The sequence below is a fragment of the Myotis yumanensis genome, unplaced genomic scaffold (assembly GCF_028538775.1).
Source record: "Myotis yumanensis isolate MYYU_CA2020_CCGP unplaced genomic scaffold, mMyoYum1.0.hap1 SCAF_6, whole genome shotgun sequence".
NCBI classification, from domain to species: domain Eukaryota; kingdom Metazoa; phylum Chordata; class Mammalia; order Chiroptera; family Vespertilionidae; genus Myotis; species Myotis yumanensis.
In genome coordinates, this window is record NW_027223757.1 from 36,969,464 (window position 1) to 36,986,910 (window position 17,447).

General features: G+C 41.2%; 1 protein-coding gene across 2 annotated transcripts in view; it reads right to left on the reverse strand.

Moving 5' to 3' along the window:
• Positions 1 to 17,447, reverse strand: part of FIG4 (FIG4 phosphoinositide 5-phosphatase) — a 101,905-nt gene that overhangs the window by 27,378 nt on the left and 57,080 nt on the right. For both annotated transcript variants that reach the window (XM_070417931.1, XM_070417932.1), the window contains exons 18-22: positions 16,339 to 16,486; positions 13,581 to 13,664; positions 11,609 to 11,804; positions 10,447 to 10,529; positions 6,341 to 6,427 (exon numbers count right to left, since the gene is read on the reverse strand). In XM_070417931.1, coding sequence (XP_070274032.1) covers positions 6,341 to 6,427; positions 10,447 to 10,529; positions 11,609 to 11,804; positions 13,581 to 13,664; positions 16,339 to 16,486 — 598 coding nt within the window. The remainder of the gene's footprint in view (positions 1 to 6,340; positions 6,428 to 10,446; positions 10,530 to 11,608; positions 11,805 to 13,580; positions 13,665 to 16,338; positions 16,487 to 17,447) is intronic.

Consider the following 17,447-nt stretch of genomic DNA (forward strand, 5'->3'; position numbering starts at 1 on the left):
AGAAACCTTTCAGGATAGCCCTCCCCAAAAGTTTCACTGAATTCACGGGTTCACTAAACTTATCTTGTTTAACATAGGATGCAGATGCCATTGTAGATAATATTCACACAAAGCAGCATTCACTTTACGGAATAGCTTTTTCGTTCTGACTTCCAGCTGTAGCTCCCTGCTACCTCCATCCGGTGCATGCTCATCCCCGCTCTCAGTTCATTCTGAGTCACAAGTGTGTTTTCTAAGGCCCACATTTATTTCACCCACGATGGACATACCACAGAACCCTCTCATCTCTTCCTGTCCCCTGTCCTGACCTATCTTCTCCTTTTCTAATTATTCCCCATAGGAGTCACTCACACATACTTTCATTCAATCAACAAGCATGTGTTAAGTGCCTAGATGCCAGGAACAGACCCTAAGTTTTTAAACTCGTGTGGTTCCAGAAAAGATGCATTCATATAAATCCAACCTGTGACTGTCACCCAAAGTAAGAACTGCACTTCCCATGGCAAATCGGCACGCACCTAGTTATGTGTATGTATTGATGAAGCTGCATTCATGCACAGAAAAAAAATTTCATGAAATAAGGCTTAACCGTACTCCATGCCACACACTGGAACTTCCTACTGGATTTAGTCCGTTCTACCTCATTGCACTGTGCGGAGGCCTGCTAAGTCAATTTCATGACCCACTAATGAGTCAAGAATTACAGCCTGAAAAGCAATGTCCTAGAATACAGGAAGGAAATTTGTGTTTTTGGAGAGATTGCTCTATTTCAAAAAACAATAACAACAAAAAACTTGCCGGAGGGAATGGAGTGAGGATGGTTAGGAGAACGAAGGAAAGAGAAATAAAAGTAAAAGAAATGGGTTGGGGGAGCGGGGATGAGACAGAACAAACTAACTTAGAAATAGAAACGATAAAAGGGAAAAGCCAGAGAGGGTTAAAGAGAAAGAGAAGAAAAGTAAAAGCCAGAATGAAAAGAGAGACGACTGTTGAGGTCATTTCTGGGGTGAGGGAAGACGTCACCACCTCCTTGGGCTGAGGACTGCCACCTACCAGCTCCCGCCCGTGGGGGGAATTAGCAGATTAATCATTGACCATGGCCTCCCAACTGCTCTAATCCTTAAGCCTTTAAAGACTGTCCTCCCTGGTGTCTGGGAAAGATAACAAGGTTTACCCATTGGGGTAGACATGATTCTACCTGCAGCACAGAAGCCAGAGCACTGTCTGCAGAGGACTAGAGGAAATCAATGGGGGCGGGGGAGGGGGGGTGCACATTGACTTGGGTTTAGGGGCACATTATTGGAAATGCTTTCATGACGAGTGAACAAAGTGGAGCTCATCAGGGCCCTGGTGTCACACCCATCTCAGCGGTGTGTGCTAACTCTGCCTGGAGATAGCACACACTAACTGACTCATGACACACTTCCTGGCCAGAGCCCATCCCCAGGGGCATGCACTCTGTAAGGTGTACTTAGGGAATAAATTCAATGTTCAATCCTAAAACATACTTATTTACCTTATATTACCTTTCACCTCATCCTGCATTGGAAAAATCCTAAGTTAGACAGCATTTATCCAAACTCCACGTGCCACATTTTGAACCATTTCTTGGAGATAATTTCTAAATGAGTGAGACATATTCCTGGAAAAGGTGAGCCACCAGAATAGCAGGCACTAATAATATGTGTGCTCATGTTCTTTTTAACCTAAACTGATTGGTATGTGTTGCTTGGCCAAAAACTCCCCGAGAACTGGTAGAATGAGCACAGGTTGGTCCCGCCCGCCCCTGCACAGCAAGCCCTGCCACTTAGGCCTTCTCACTCTGCACTTGCTCGTAGGTGCAAGTGGAAGCAGAATAGAGAAAGAAAAAAAAGCTGAGCTCAACCAAAGGACTTGTATGCATGCATATAAGCCTAACCAATGGACACAGATACCAGGGGGGTGAAGGCATGGGGGGGGGGGAGTTTGAGGGGGAAAAAGAGGGAGAAGGACACATATGTAATACCTTAATCAATAAAGAAAATAAATAAATAAAAAGTTTTTTAAAAAGCTAAAAACTTGGTGTGCTTTTTTCTCTCTCTCTCTTTTATCAGAAGACGGTAGGGGAACCAAAAAACAGAAGAGGGCAGAGAGTGATTCTGAGCGGAAAATAGCATAGGGGAAGAACTAGGAATGTTCAGGGTTGAGGGTGGGAGGAAGGAACCCCTAGGAGGATGGCTGAAAAGAGGGAGACACTGGGTGAGGTTGCTTTCTAGGGATGTTCAGGAGGCCTCATACAGACTCTGACAGCAATAGAAGGGATGGGGGAGGAGGGAGAGATTCAGTCCATTTCAGTAAGTATTTACTGAGCCCTCAATTTCAGGTACTCTTCTGGGGGCAGCAGGGGACACAAAGATGGGCTACCCTCTAGGAACTTATAACCTATAACTAGGATGGCAAGAGCCCTAAATAGCAGCAACACTGTTCTGATGATGGCTAAGCCAGCTCTACACCATGTCCCTAATCAAGCAAAGTATGCTTGCCCAGGAAGTGTGTCCACATTAGGGACAGTATGCTGGGGACTGGGAAAAGAATAAGGTATATACTACCTTAAAGTATTTTTTAAAAGTCAAGATCAACAGAGCAAAAATATTGTGTCTGCATATAGATCATGTCAGAGAATCAAAGGGAGAAATGTTCACACTAGTGATAAAGTATTTTTACCATTGTGGTTTTAAAAGTAACTGCTAACCCTAGGCATTTATAGCTTAGTGATGGAGAGCCAGCCTGCCTGAGTTTAAATCTGGGTTCCTTCACTTGCTGTTTGACATTGGGCAAGTCACACACTTCTCTGTGCTTCAGTTTCCCATATGCAAAATGAAGGTAATAGTAAGACCTACTTGCCGAAACCGGTTTGGCTCAGTGGATAGAGCGTCGGACTGGGGACTGAGAGGTCCCAGGTTCGATTCCGGTCAAGGGCATGTACCTGGGTTGCAGGCACATCCCCGGTGGGGGATGTGCAGGAGGCAGCTGGTCGATGTTTCTCTCTCATCGATGTTTCTGGCTCTCTCTATCTCTCTCCCTTCCTCTCTGTGAAAAATCAATAAAATATATTTAAAAAAAAAATAGTAAGACCTACTTGATGGATTATTGTGAGGATGGAGTTAATACAGGTGAACGTATGTAGAACAGTGCCCATAACACTGAGTGCCCTGTAAATGTTGGCTGATGTCACTTCTCCCTGATCACCAAGTGATATGGATCAAAGGCAGGGGTCACACTCAAACAAAATATAGTCTGAGCAGCTGACAGTGCAGACAGTGTTTGGGTTTAACATCCACTTCTAAAACATGTCCTGCAAGACCGTGGGTGACAGTTCCCAGCTCCCCCATCCAGGTTTCTGTATCTCTGTTGCTGTATTTATCTCATATTTAGAAGAAAAATATTGGCTGCCTCATGATTTCAAAAAAAATTTGTTATATTATGAATTATCCAGAAATGAGTAGATACATCCTATATAATAAAAGGGTAATATGCAAATCGACCGAACAGCAGAACAGCCGGTTACTATGACACGCCTGACCACCGGGGGCAGACACTCAATGCAGGAGCTGCCCCCTGGTGGTCAGTGCATTCCCATAGGGGGAGCATCGCTCAGCCAGAAGCAAAGAAGCTGGGCTCATGGCTGGCAAGTGCAGCAGCGGCAGTGCTAAGGATATCTGACTGACGGCTTAGGCCCGCTCCCCACCAGGACATCCCCCAAGGGCTCCCTGACTGCGAGAGGGCACAGGCCGGGCTGAGTGACCTCCCGAGTGCACGAATGTTGTGCACCGGGCCTCTAGAAGGTATATAAACTTAAAATAAACATTACCATTTTAAAATCTACTAGAATTTAACACGTAACAAGATGAGAATTTCGATCATCTCATAAATCTAAATTCTCTGGGTTTTGTCATAGCTTTAGAAATCTAAAAATTATTAGTTGACATTTTAAGAACTAAGTTACAGTTGCAATTTAAAGTGTACACCCATGCACACACACAACAACACTCTTGAGCAGTTGCCATGACAACATAATGCCGAGCCTACCAGGCTCTCTGTTATCCTGCTGCTGATGCTGTGCAAAAACACACTCGCATTAGATTCTTTACCAAGTAATTGGAAAAGGTTAAGAAAATCTACATCTACTAGTACATGGTTTTCACATGTGTTAGAACTCAGAAAAGCAAGTACTAAATGTTTTTTAAGAGAAGAATTTAAAGTTAGTAACTGCAAGCTCAACTGCGGATCAAAGTAGCCCCTATGTTAAAGAGAACGGGGAAAAGGCTTTTCTTGTATTTTGTATGCTATATCCATTTCATCAGCTCCTCCTCCTAAACTGTGCCATATTATTTTAATGGGATAATCAATTTGTATAATACAATTTGGTTAACAGAGTCTCTTATTTTACTAACACATTTAAATACTTTCCTTCTTTGGCCACATATATTTCAATTCATATGGGAGCCCACACTTCCACCTGCTAGTTAGACATAAGAAAGAAAAACTATCTCTAAGTTAACTGGAGTCTGCATGTTTATAAAAAGAGGAAAAAAGTTTTAAAAAATAGTGTTGAACAGACTGTCAAACCTCAGAGGGAAGGCAGGGGAGGGTAGGGGGTAAGAGATCAACCGAAGGACTTGTGTGCATGCATATGAACATCACCAATGGACACAGACGCTAGGGGGGTGAGGGCATGTGCTGGCGGATGGGAGTGGCTGGGGAGAGGTCAATGGGGGAAAGAGGAGACATATATAATACTTTAAACAATACAGGATTTAAATTAAAAACAAATAAATAATTAGTGACAGGGAGAGAAAGAAGGGATAAACAGCCGTTTTGAAGGTTGTGATAAAACACCGCCTTGGTTCTCCTCCCCGCACCGGCTCTGCCTCCCTTGCAGGTCTCTGTCTCGACTGGTAGACCCAGACCCCTCAAGACTCAGCTGTAGCTCTTTTCTCTCTCTACTCTAGTTCCCGGGGGGGTCTCACCCTTAGCCAGTGGCTTCAATGGTCACCCAGGTGCATTTACAGCCCCAGAAGGCTCTCTGTGAGTTCCAGGTCAGCTGAGTTAACTGCTTGCCCAACAGTCCACTTGGATGCTACTTTAAAGACAAACTGGATCCTTCTGTTGTGCTCCTTACCTTGGCAAATGGCAGCTTTGAATGGTCCTAACACAGGTATACTCTATACCTATCTGCTAAATGAATAAATGGATGAATGAATGAATCAATGAAACCTGTTACACAAACCAAACCACCTAAGGGGCATCCTTGACACGGCCCTCCTCCTCCATGATGAGCCAGTATCCAAGTCCTGTTCATTTCACCTCCTAAACATTCCCCAAACCCCTCGCACCTCCAAACTCCTCCCAGCCACTGCTCTCTCAGGCACCAGCCTCTGCCTGGATTGCTATAACAGCCTCTCCACTCTCAGTCAGAAGCACACGATGTAGTACACAGTGAAGTTAGGCAGCTCCTATCTGTTACATAATTTAGTGAACTGGTGAAGTTGGTCAAGAAAGGGGAAGCTCATCTTTACTGAATGTCACCTATATGCCAGGCACTGATCTGAACACCTCGCACACACTAATCTCCATACGGACCCATTTTCTGGAAGACCTCAACGGAGCATATGACATCCGGAGCCTCTCCGGGCCACAACCTTTGCTTTGTCCGGTGCCAACAGGCAGAGAATGATGATCACTGCTTATGGAGAACTTTTTCCAGACACAGGTCTAAGTGCTTGGTATTCTTTCATTAAGCCCACCTGCAAAGCAGGTGTGATTATTGCCCCACTTTGCAGATGAGGAAACTGATCTACACAAGACTTGTTATTTGTTCAAGGTTAAAAAACAACACAACAACAAAACAACAAGTGGTAGATCTGTGATGCTGTGATTCAGGATATGAAACCAGTTCTGTTTAAGAATTTACAGTAAGTTATTCGAACTGGTGAGGATATACAGTTAGAAGAGACAGGCATCCCTGCCTTCAAGGGTCTTGCTTCGAACGTGAAGAGCCCGTCTGCAGGGTCAGAGCTGCTTTGTCATCTCAGCTCTCCCCAGTGGAGAGCAGAGTTCATGGAGAGACGCCTCCTTCAACTCCAATCTCACCTCCAAAGGGTGCACTTTAAGTCGAGGCTGCCATCTCTTCTCCGCCCGCACAGCTACAGTTTTCCTCAGATAAGGTACCAGGAGAAGATGTTTATGCTTATACTAATATGGTGACAAGATAATGTTTTTCTTACAAAATCTTAAAAAAAAAAAGCACTGTGAATGGCATGAATATAAGTGTTTTTTAAAGGTCTAATCTAGTACTCACAGTTTTATAACTCCATCTGGACACCTGGAACAGAGCTGCTGGCTGCTCTTATCCTGCTGATGTTGACTCTGACCCAGCTGAACGAATCTACAAATTACAATGGATAAAAAGTGAGCTAGGGAAGAAACTATTGGCAATACAGTCAGTAAAGCATGGAATGAGCTTTCAAATGACAATAGTGTGCTTATGTCAGAAAAGCCCACACGAGCACCCCATGGAACACAAGACTGCTCCTAGATGGTTGCCTGATTTTAGAGTGGGTCTGTGAGAAGGAAGAGAAATTCTGCTTAAAATATATCAGAACCAGAGATATAAGAATGATAAGAAATGTGTACTACATTGCATTTCTACTTATTTAAACATGATTAAAAAAAACACACAAAAAAGCAAAGCCAATTGTTCCTGAAGCTAAGCAGCTGATCTCTCAGGGCCTCACATACTTGCTGGTGGCCGTGGCAGGAACATGGGGCAACGAGGGGAGAGGTTTGCGGTGAGACAAATGACAAGGACAGGGCGGGACCAGGCTGGGGGCCCATCCCCTGCAGCAGACGCTGCTGAGAACCCAGGATCTGGTCTCAGTTTCCTCAGGACCACAAGAATCGCCAAGTATACCCCAGTCACTGCGAAGAGTACTTTTAACACAGATGGAGAGGACTGAGGAGACCAGCGACCGACCGCCACTGTATACTGCCCCTCCTTAGAGAAGACTGGGGCAACACCAAGCCTGTCTTAAAGCTGAGAGCCACAGGGAATTGCCCGGGGTCTCAGCCGGGTAAGAGGATACCATGATGGCAGAGGGCCCCCAGCTATTTCTCAAGAGCAGACCTGCCTGAAGTGTAGCCTGCAGTTTTGCTCTATGTGCCCCGAGGAGGTCACAGGGCAGGATTACAGGGCTGATTCCCTTTTCACTTTTCTACTATTTGAAATATTTTCTTTTGATGACTAAGGATACTTTAAAGTAGCTTTTTTAAGTAGCTTTTTTAAAGGTCAAGCAAAGTGCTGTAGAAACTAGCAATTATTAAATCACAGGCTACTGAAAAACTTTTAAATAGCTTACTTTTATCCAACTTTATACTTTTACCAAGTGAACATTTTGGATGCATTTTTTAAAAAAGAATGCCACATAGCATTTAATATTTGTACAGAACTTTAAACTTAGCAAACCATGTGCATGATCATGGCCAGAATTAAAAAAAAAAAAAAAAAAAAAAAGATTTGGCAAAGGTCTGAGGCTTTGAGGAAGTCAGTAAACTTCTGAGTCTGGTCAAAATAGCAAACCAAAGATATCAGGAAAGATGTGGGCAAAGGGAGGTACAAAGAAAAGAGCTCAATAATTAGAACAAAACTATAAAACCGAGAGATCTTCAGGAGTCTGAAGATGGTTGAGGGTCAGCATAAGACAAAAAAGGCAGGAGAGCAGGTAGCAGGAAGATGGGCCCTAGAAGCCAGTTCTGGCTGCATGGCCTCCCTCCCCACAATGTCCTGTGGTCGCCCAGGTGGCGGCTGTGACAGGCAAGCCAGGCGACCGCACCATCTTCACGTGCACAAACTCTGGTGAGTCAAGCCGAGTGGGTGCAGAACAGCAGTGGGAGAGGGTGCCTCACAATACAGGGCAGAATCCATGGGCTCTCGCCCTGCCCTGGAAGCTCCGCTCTCTGGGTCAGAAGAGGCAGGAAGAGCACCAGGACCCAGCATCATAAGCAGAGGCAGCTGATATAATCACGAGAATGAAGAGAATGGCACAGACTAAGATCACAGACACCCCAGAAGCACAGGACAGGTCTCCTGGATAGGCCACTGCATGGCTCTTCCTGCGCCCTCAGCCTTTAGAGGGATAATAACATCTTTTCAGTCTACTACAGAGCTGTCTAAAGAACAGATAAAACACTGTGAAGTGTTATACCCATCAAAGGAGGAGGTGTTGAACTTCAGAACACCAAGCACAGAATCTCATTCCAGAACATGGGCTCCTTCTTTCCTGCATGATCCCTTCCTCGCAGGCCTGCCCTGGCACCTTCTGAGACTGTTTCCCAGGGGTGTTGTGGCTGAACAAGGCTGGATCTCACTCCCCAGAAGGGAGAACTAGAAGTGGGCCTCAGGGGCAATCTGAGCTACAAAGGCTGCAGGTGAAAGTCATGCCTGAAGCAAGAGACACTTTTTGCTTAATTCACATGAGCCCACATTTCAGTCCTTGACACGTACACTCACACTCTCTGCACTAGGCAAAGTCATATTCATTCCTAACCCCGGATAATGCATTCTTCCAGCCGTGCTCCTGACAAAGGCCGGCCTCAACCGGTAAACAGTTCAGCGGCACTGCTGACAACGTGAGGAACAAGCCACTGCTTGTCTGTGCCGGGTGAGGAGGGTGTGGCTGAGTCCTGAACGACTCAACTTGCCTCTGGTAAGACAGCGATGCAGTCACACCAGTGCCTCTGCGGTCAAGAAAGGCTGTGCATTTTTGTATTTTACATGTTATATCGGTGATGGCGAACCTTTTGAGCTCGGCGTGTCAGCATTTTGAAAAACCCTAACTTAACCCTGGTGCCGTGTCACATATAGAAATTTTTTGATATTTGCAACCATAGTAAAACAAAGACTTATATTTTTGATATTTATTTTATATATTTAAATGCCATTTAACAAAGAAAAATCAACCAAAAAAATGAGTTCGCATGTCACCTCTGACACATGTCATAGGTTCGCCATCACTGTGTAATATAGCAGGTCTTACTAGCTTCAAGGAAAAAGCTGACAATATGTGGTCCGACGGATTCTATAAATGCAATACCCTCCTTATAAAGGAATGGTAGGTCAGTGCGCATATATATTACAGAGTTTACATATGTCAAACTTATATGAATGAAGGACCTCTTTATAGAAGTATCATAGCTCTACATTTAATGAAAGCCACTGCGCTTGTTTTGATTGGAAATTCCTTTAGCGTCAGATGTTTAGAAGCTAATAATATCTGCCACTGAAATTCACATCCATAGAAATGTTATAGTTTCACAGAACTTTGTTTTAAGAGGCACTGTGCATGCAGAGTTCATTTCCAGTTTGACAGAACTGTACTTAATTCTCTATTATCCTTCACTTTTTAAGGGCTGTCCTCTAATGAGAATATGTTCTATCTTATTGTTAAAATCTAATTACATCTGCTTTAGAATTTTCTAAGACAGACCTTTGCGTCCTATACATGTGAATTTTGACACAATAACTACTAATAAAATTCCACTGAAGCAGTGAAAAAAACAAGTCTTCTCAAGGCATGTATTAGGCTGAGGGGGTGTTTACAGTGGACCCATCAGTTTCCTAAGGATTTCCAGGTGAGGGATTCCTTTGATTTTTTACAGAGAGGAAGGGAGACGGATAGAGAGTTAGAAACACCAATGAGAGAGAAACATTAATCAGCTGCCTCCTGCACACCCCCTACTGGGGATGTGCCCACAACCAAGGTACATGCCCTTGACCGGAATCGAACCCGGGACCCTTCAGTCTGCAGGCCAGCGCTCTATCCACTGAACCAAACCAGTTAGGGCAAGGTGAGGGATTCTTTTGAGAATCTCATAACCGCTAATCTTCTTAGAAAAACACACTTACATGCAAAGGTATGTACGTGATTTCAGGGAATGCCTTTTGGGGGATCCTTTCCCCCAGCTAGACCTGCTTACCAAAGGGCTATAACATCCTGAATCAGCTCCCTTATATCATTGCTTCCTTTTTCCTCCTCAGACACCCTTCCCACCAGCAGCCCAGAGCTAAAGTGACTGCAAGGTCCTCAATCGGCAATATCCCAGGTTTATTTTGTACCTGATCTTGAGGATTGTTTACTGTAGAACTGTGTTTGTACTTCAGTTTACAGCTTATATGTGGGCAGTGAAAATACATGTACTCATCATAAATTTTTATCTCAGGCAGAAGGCCCCCTACTCAAATATAAATCAGTGTTTCTGAATTTGACCTTCTAAATGCTATTACTATATTCCAGATGGAATTCATTTCCTTCTGTATTGACTATTTTAATTTTTTAAAGTTATACTAGATATGTTATTGTAGTAATACATTTGCATTTTTTTCTCAACCTCTACATGGAAGTAGTTTACCTTGAATAAATGGAGAGATCTTCCTCTGAGATACCATCGAAGAGGTTAATCCCATATACCTCTTTCATGGGCTGGACCACATTCTGGGGTTAAAAAAAAGGGACCAGGAAAATTTTTAGACATCTAGAATATAAATTACTGCCAAAGATGAAGAAAATGAACCTGTGAATTTTCCCACTAAAGGAATCACAATGTTTCTTCAATCTATTCATTAAACTTCTCAGTTAATGCTTTTTAAAATTTGATTTTATTTCCACTAAAAATAGTTTGTTTTAGGGTAAAAAAAACCTGCTAAATAATTATTAGTGGTGTTTATATAATACAGGAGTCAGCAAAAATTTCTGCAAAGGGCCAGATAGTAAATATTTTATGTTCTTTGGGTCATACCATTTCTACAGCTACTCCTCACCTCTGCTGTTACAGATAACATATAAGCAAGTTAAAATCAGTGCCAATAAAACTTTATTTACAAAACAGACAGTGGGCTGGATTTGACCAATTGTTTGTAGTTTGCCAACTCCAATAAAACTATATTTACAAAAACAGACAGTGTGCTGGACTTGACCAGTCATTTGCAGTTTGTCAACTACTAGGACAATAGATTCAGTTCTTGTATTATCACACTTTGTCATATCGACCTCTAATGACTTCCAGCTATGTCTAGAAATCAAATTTCCCCCAAAACTAGATTTAGTTTTTCTGTTGTATACTTTTATTTTCCCTTACTATATTGGTAATATCAAATTGAGCAGGATGAACTGCCCACTGGGGCTACGCAGAGATGGTGAGGGCCAGGTCCAAACCCTGCCTTCCAACAGTGTGCTGAGCAAGGGAGTGAACGAACCGCAAGTGGGTGGGCTGCCCAAAGAGGCACAGGATTCTCTTAAAAACTCTGAAGAAATAAGAATTTCACTGTTACATCTGGGAGCAAAAGCACTGATTTTACTGCAAAATGAAGCCATTTCCATTTTGTCTGTCTATTCTATGCTGGATGTCTTTATCTCCGCAGTGCCTCCAACACCACACATTACACGTGATCTCATTTCAATGGTATGAGTGAGATAATGTGACCTATTCTCGCTCTCAGCCTTTCTCCTGGGAGTGGAACTTAGAGATCATTCCCCAGTGCCTCACGCTGGACCACGCGCTCCTCTCCCCACACCTCGGTCACTTTGGCGCTGTCCCCCGCGTCAGTCATCTTCACTGGGGTGGAGCGCTGAGACACAGAGCCCTCCTCCTCCCGGTCCGTCCCAGAGTCGTCATCAGAGCTGCTGGACACAGCCTCCTCGCTGGGGGGAGGCGGGGCGCTGGCCGCAGTCTTCCGCTGTAATACAGCTTCTTCTCTATTGCTTTTGTTCCTTTGAAATGATAAGTATGAAGGTGAGCATCTTTAAACAGAACCCTCAACATTCACTGTGCATCACTCTGTCCCAAAACCTTGGCCCTGGTGAAGCACAAGAAAATGACTGTGAGAAACTAGTTTCTGAGTTCAAGTCGTGCTGAAGGGAAAACCTTCATATTTTACCATGTACAAGTATGGGCCCTATATGAATTTCAATCCTGTTATAAATTCTGGAAGAAAACCAGTACATGCGTGTAAACCTATGCAGAAAAGTCTCCTGGCCACTTGGTTACTGTGCCTTCTTTTGGTAACTGAAATCGATACATTCAAACTTTATGGTACAATAATAGGCTATATGTTTTGAGATATTAGCAAAATGACCTATAATTTGTAAAAGCTTCAAGAAAAGGTCAAAAGCCAAATCCATGTATATTTCCTTCCCTCCTATGATTTCTCTCAATCACAGTGTCAGCTAATTATTTGAGAATATGAATAACTTATGAACATGAACTAAACTTTAAAGTTTATTGTGTTATTAGTAAATAATTATATTTGCTGAACATCCCTTTTAAGAGTAGGGAATAGATTGGGTGGGGGGAAAAGAAAAACTGACACATAAAAGTATTTACTTTTATTTTACTTCCAAATTTGAGAATTGTAAGAATATTGTTTTAATTCAGAAAATATTTTATAATGATATTTTGGCTGTTATGAAAAATGCTTAATATTTCACTCTTTGAAAAAATTATCTACAAGGGACTTAAAATACCATAATATTCTGAAATGTTCTAGGACAGGCCATGGGTTAGATATTATAGAAAAATTAGTTTCTGACTTTCTGCAATTAAAAATTAAAGTTGCTAGCACTTCTGTGGCATACACTAATATAGCTGCTCATTTATGTATTTGTGCCAGGAAGTCCTTGAATTCTAAACTCCTGAGGACATCCTTTCTTCTAAATGCCTTAGCATCTGGTTCAGGGTTTAACGTGTAGCTATTTAAAGTTACTTATTTTAAGCCACAGAAATGGTGTGTCTAGAAAATACTAATAAATACCCAATTTTATAAATCACATGTAGCTAAAATCCAATTAGGACCCCATGCACACACCTAAATACAATTAGGACTCAGTATCTACAGTCTGGCCAGGGTTTCTGGTCAGGGTCATGAGAAAACCTTATCACTGGGATTATTCAGGTCCGTGGCAGTAATAGAGATTCTTATGCTAGAACACAACACATTTCACTCCAGTCTCTAAGCACAAAGATGTAAACATGATTTGTCCTCTTTCCTGAGTAACTGGATATAAAAAAAAATAACTGTCTTCCCCAAAACAATGCTACAGTAATACACAGAAAATCTATTAATCTCTGAGCATTTTGTTTTAATGCTTCTTCAGTATGCAAACAAATATAAATACTATGAATAAAACAAAAAACAAATACTATAACTATACAATTTTACCTAAGTATTTTATGTTGAGGGAAATAGAGGGTGCTGAGTTACTTATAGGACATAACACACAATATCTGCCACCTGTCTTTATGCCATCTGTGATAGTCCTAATTTAAAATAATGAAGTGTACCATGTTGCTAAAAATTTCCATAAATTCTACTTTCCATGTTGAACACTTTAATGACCCCAGTGCTATAAATAAACTACCTGTATAGATGCAATACATGGACTGTGTCCCAAACTATGTGAAGTTATTAGTTTTTGTGGAAATTATATTGCAAGTGCTATATTATTTTACATGAATCTTTAAAATTTCATTCTATATGCAAATCTTACCCCAATACTGATTTTCCAGTTTCATCTGGTTTACGCACAGTAAATGGACTTGGATCAATGCCAACAGTCTTAGGCATAAAGTCCCTGAAGAAAGGGGAAGAAAATTCCATACAAATCACTATACATCCAGATAAGGACGGCTTCCATTCAGTTCACATTTTTATACTATTCCTTCTTAGCCCTTGCAGCCGCATACAGGGGTGGGGCAAAAGTAGGTTTACAGTTGTGAGTACACAAAACAGTTTATTCTTGTGCCATTATTTATTAATTATGGTATTTATTTGTATTATAACTATAAACCTACTTTTGTCCGCCCCTATATATTTGGAGTCAAATGTTCAAGGGAGCTTAGTTGATCTGGGTCATAAAACCCCATGAACTAATGGCACTTGGTAACTTCAATGGTATCGATCTTCAGTGTGAATTTTCTTTATGATTCTGAGGCCCAATGGTTATGACTTTAAGATTTTGTTTACTGGAACAGAGTTGATATCTGAATTACTGCTAAGATGTATACCTTCCGATTATGGATCATGATTAGTTTTCAGGTAAAATTAAACTCATAAAAACCAATGATGAAACACTAAGCCACTCAGTTTTATGGACAATGTTTTTATTACACTATCCCAGCTAAGGAGAGTGACATAATGATAAAAAACACAGTGGTGTGAATTAAGTATCAACTTCTACCCCATTAGGCTAAGGTTAATTCATTAAAACACCGTTGGAACTCTTCAAATAGAAACGTTTAATTTACCACCTACTACGAAGCTGAAGCTGGTTCCTCACCATGGATGCCAGGCCTACCGATCACTGCTGAGGCCAGACCCCGCTCCTCACCACACGCCAAAAAGGCAACAGTTATTGGCAAGGACGCTGCACCAAGTGTGACCCAGCATTACATTTTTTGAAAGAAAGTAATCTTGAATCTGACTCAAAATGTCTCTTAAACAGTTTGATAATATTTTTAAAAATTTAAGTGGTTTAATATTTCTTTTGAACATATACAGCTGATCCTCATTTGTTGACTCCATATCTGAGAATTTGCTTACTAACTAAAACTTATTTGTATCCCCCAAATCAACACTCAGAGCTTTCATGATCACTCCCAGTCATACGCATGCACAGAACAGTGAAACATTAGAGTAACCCAACACTCATGCTCCCAGCTGAGACAGAGCAAGGTGACACCCTGCCTTCTTGTTTTAGCTCTCATGCTGTAAACAGGCATCTTTTCCATAGTCTACTTGGTGCCATGTTTTTCATATTTTTGTGCTCTGTGTGTGTGTGTGTGTGTGATCTCACTGCTAAAATGGGCCCCACACTTAGTGCTGAAGCTGTCTTGTGTTCCTAAGCATAAGCAAGTTGTTATAGAGAAAAGAGTGTGTTGGAGTAGCATCACTCAGGCATGAGTTGTAGTGCTGTTGGCTGCATGTTCGATGTTAATGAATTGACTATATATTAAGTAAGGTATCTTTAAATAGATACACACAAAACACGGTTATGTATTGAACGGCTGACAAAATGGTGACCAAAGGCTTACAGGAACCTAACCCTGTTATTTCTAGGAGCAAAGGTTCATTGTTCTTTAATTTAGTGTCTGCAGGAACTTTACAGAACATAATTCCTGCAAATAAAAAAATCAACTGTATATTTGTATGTACACATGCATGCAACATCATTCATACTTCCTTGAACTTGAAAACTTCTGGAAATGACAATGACCTTACAGTTAAAACTGCTAAACTTTAACATGTTTAGTTGAAAATCAAGCAAGTAAGAATTCCAAATTTTCCATCTAAAACTGACGCAAAATGTAGAGTAATTTCTAGGAAAAAAAATACATAAATTATGTTTCTACATGTACCATGTGAGGCTTAGGTACATATATGTCACATTTGAAGAGACCTTAAATACAAAAATGCAAACTTTAGTATTAAACATAATAATCAAGAAGTAATTTGCTTTGCCTGATTTTCTTATTGTAGTCTCATCATTTTTTCTCAAAGTCTCCCCTCCCGCCCCCAGCCTAAAAGAGACACAGAAAACTGAAGTATGTTCAAAGGTGACAGAACAGGATGGAAAGTCTGAAAACATGTCACATGAGTTATGAAAAAGAATGAAGATTATTTACCTGAAAAAAAATTTGTTCCTCAAGTATTGTAGAGTTGTCATACAGAAGAGGAACTAGACTTGTCCTGTGCCTAATAAAAACTGTAATATAATGATAGCCACCATCTATCAGTCACCCACCTGTGTCAGGTACCATGTTAGGCACTTGGTATATGTGTGAATATACATGTGCGGTGTCACACGCATCCCTATTGATATGAAATGAAGGAACTGAGACTTAGATAAGTTGAATCATTTTCTTAAAGTAACACAGGTAGGCAGCAGCTGGTCTAAGATTCATATCCTGCCCTTTCTAGTACCAGCGACTATGCTTTTCCACTAATTATGTTCGCTTTCAATTTCGATGTTCACATGTAAAAATTAAGTGTATTTCAAATGACAAACTAGGACCAATGGGAGAAAGATTTCAACTTATCAAAGGGAAGAAGTTAAACCCAGTTTTCTAATAATAGAAAGGACTGCCTCCTGAAATAGTTGGCTCCCAATCATGGGAGGTATTCAGAGGCTGAACAGCCACCTGCTAGCAGGCTTCCAAAATAGATTTCTGGTAAAGTAAGACACATCTATATAAACAAGGAAAAGTATACTTCCCAAATCCTTACAGATCAGAGTACTCACAACATACCGTGCAGAACTTGTCATAGCCAAGCAAAAGGTATCATCGAAGCTACTCAGTTCATATGGGCGGAAGAACTCATTGTGGATGTCAATCTCTTCTTCGTATCTGTGAAATTTCTTCACTATCAACTTCTTAAAGTTCGCAGCACAGATAACTAAAAGAGATACTGCCTGTTACTCTTGATGCCCTTAGATTACACATGGCAAACATTTCTGTAACATCAACAGTGTTCACAGAGAGTGCACTGAACAGAGTCCAGCTCCTGCCTCTGGCACGCACACACTGGGAAGAGAAGCGATATGGGCACAGAATATACAATGCAAAGCTGAGTGGGACAAGGAGGCGGGAGGGCCTTTGGGAGTCAGGGTGGAGGAGGCAGTTATTTTAGAAGCGAAGTTACTCAGCTTTTTAAATTATTTTTTGTTCTTAAATACCCTCTCCCTTCTACGTAAAAATCATGTAGTTATTGCACTTAATTTTCCTTTACATTTCAAATCCTGTTTATGACCAATGTTAGTTAGACTGTTAAAGTCCTTTCCATTGTTCTAGAACAACCAAGCCTTCATAGCAATGAGTTACGATTTTACTCGGATTTTCAGGGTTACAAATAATTTAAAAACCAATGAATAATGTATTAAGAACAAAAAATCATTTTCAATCTTCCTACTTCATGGCCTTCACCACCCAAAATTGGAATGGTTGACCATGACTAGACGGAGTCCTCAACTCGAGTGTTCCAGGTTGGCAGTAGATCTTACAAGTAAGAAAACAGGCTAACCCAAAGTCAGGGAAATCAGTCAGAGCCAGGAATAAACTCTACTTAAAACTGGGCAATTATTTAAATTTGGAAACATTATCCTAATGTACTGTGCATTTGAGGGTATTCTTTTAACATAAAAATATTCCTGCCTTTCTGACAAATTAACAAAATGTAAACTTTAGTGACTAAAATGTACTTTTATACACACACTTGTACCTTTTTTCACTGCTTAGATAGAGGAAAAGTTTTTATTTCTCCTTGTGAATGGTTTTCACTTCCTCCCCATTCTCCCCAAATATCTAGAAATATAGTCAGTACTAATTTAAAATGACTAATATATCTTGTAAATATTTGA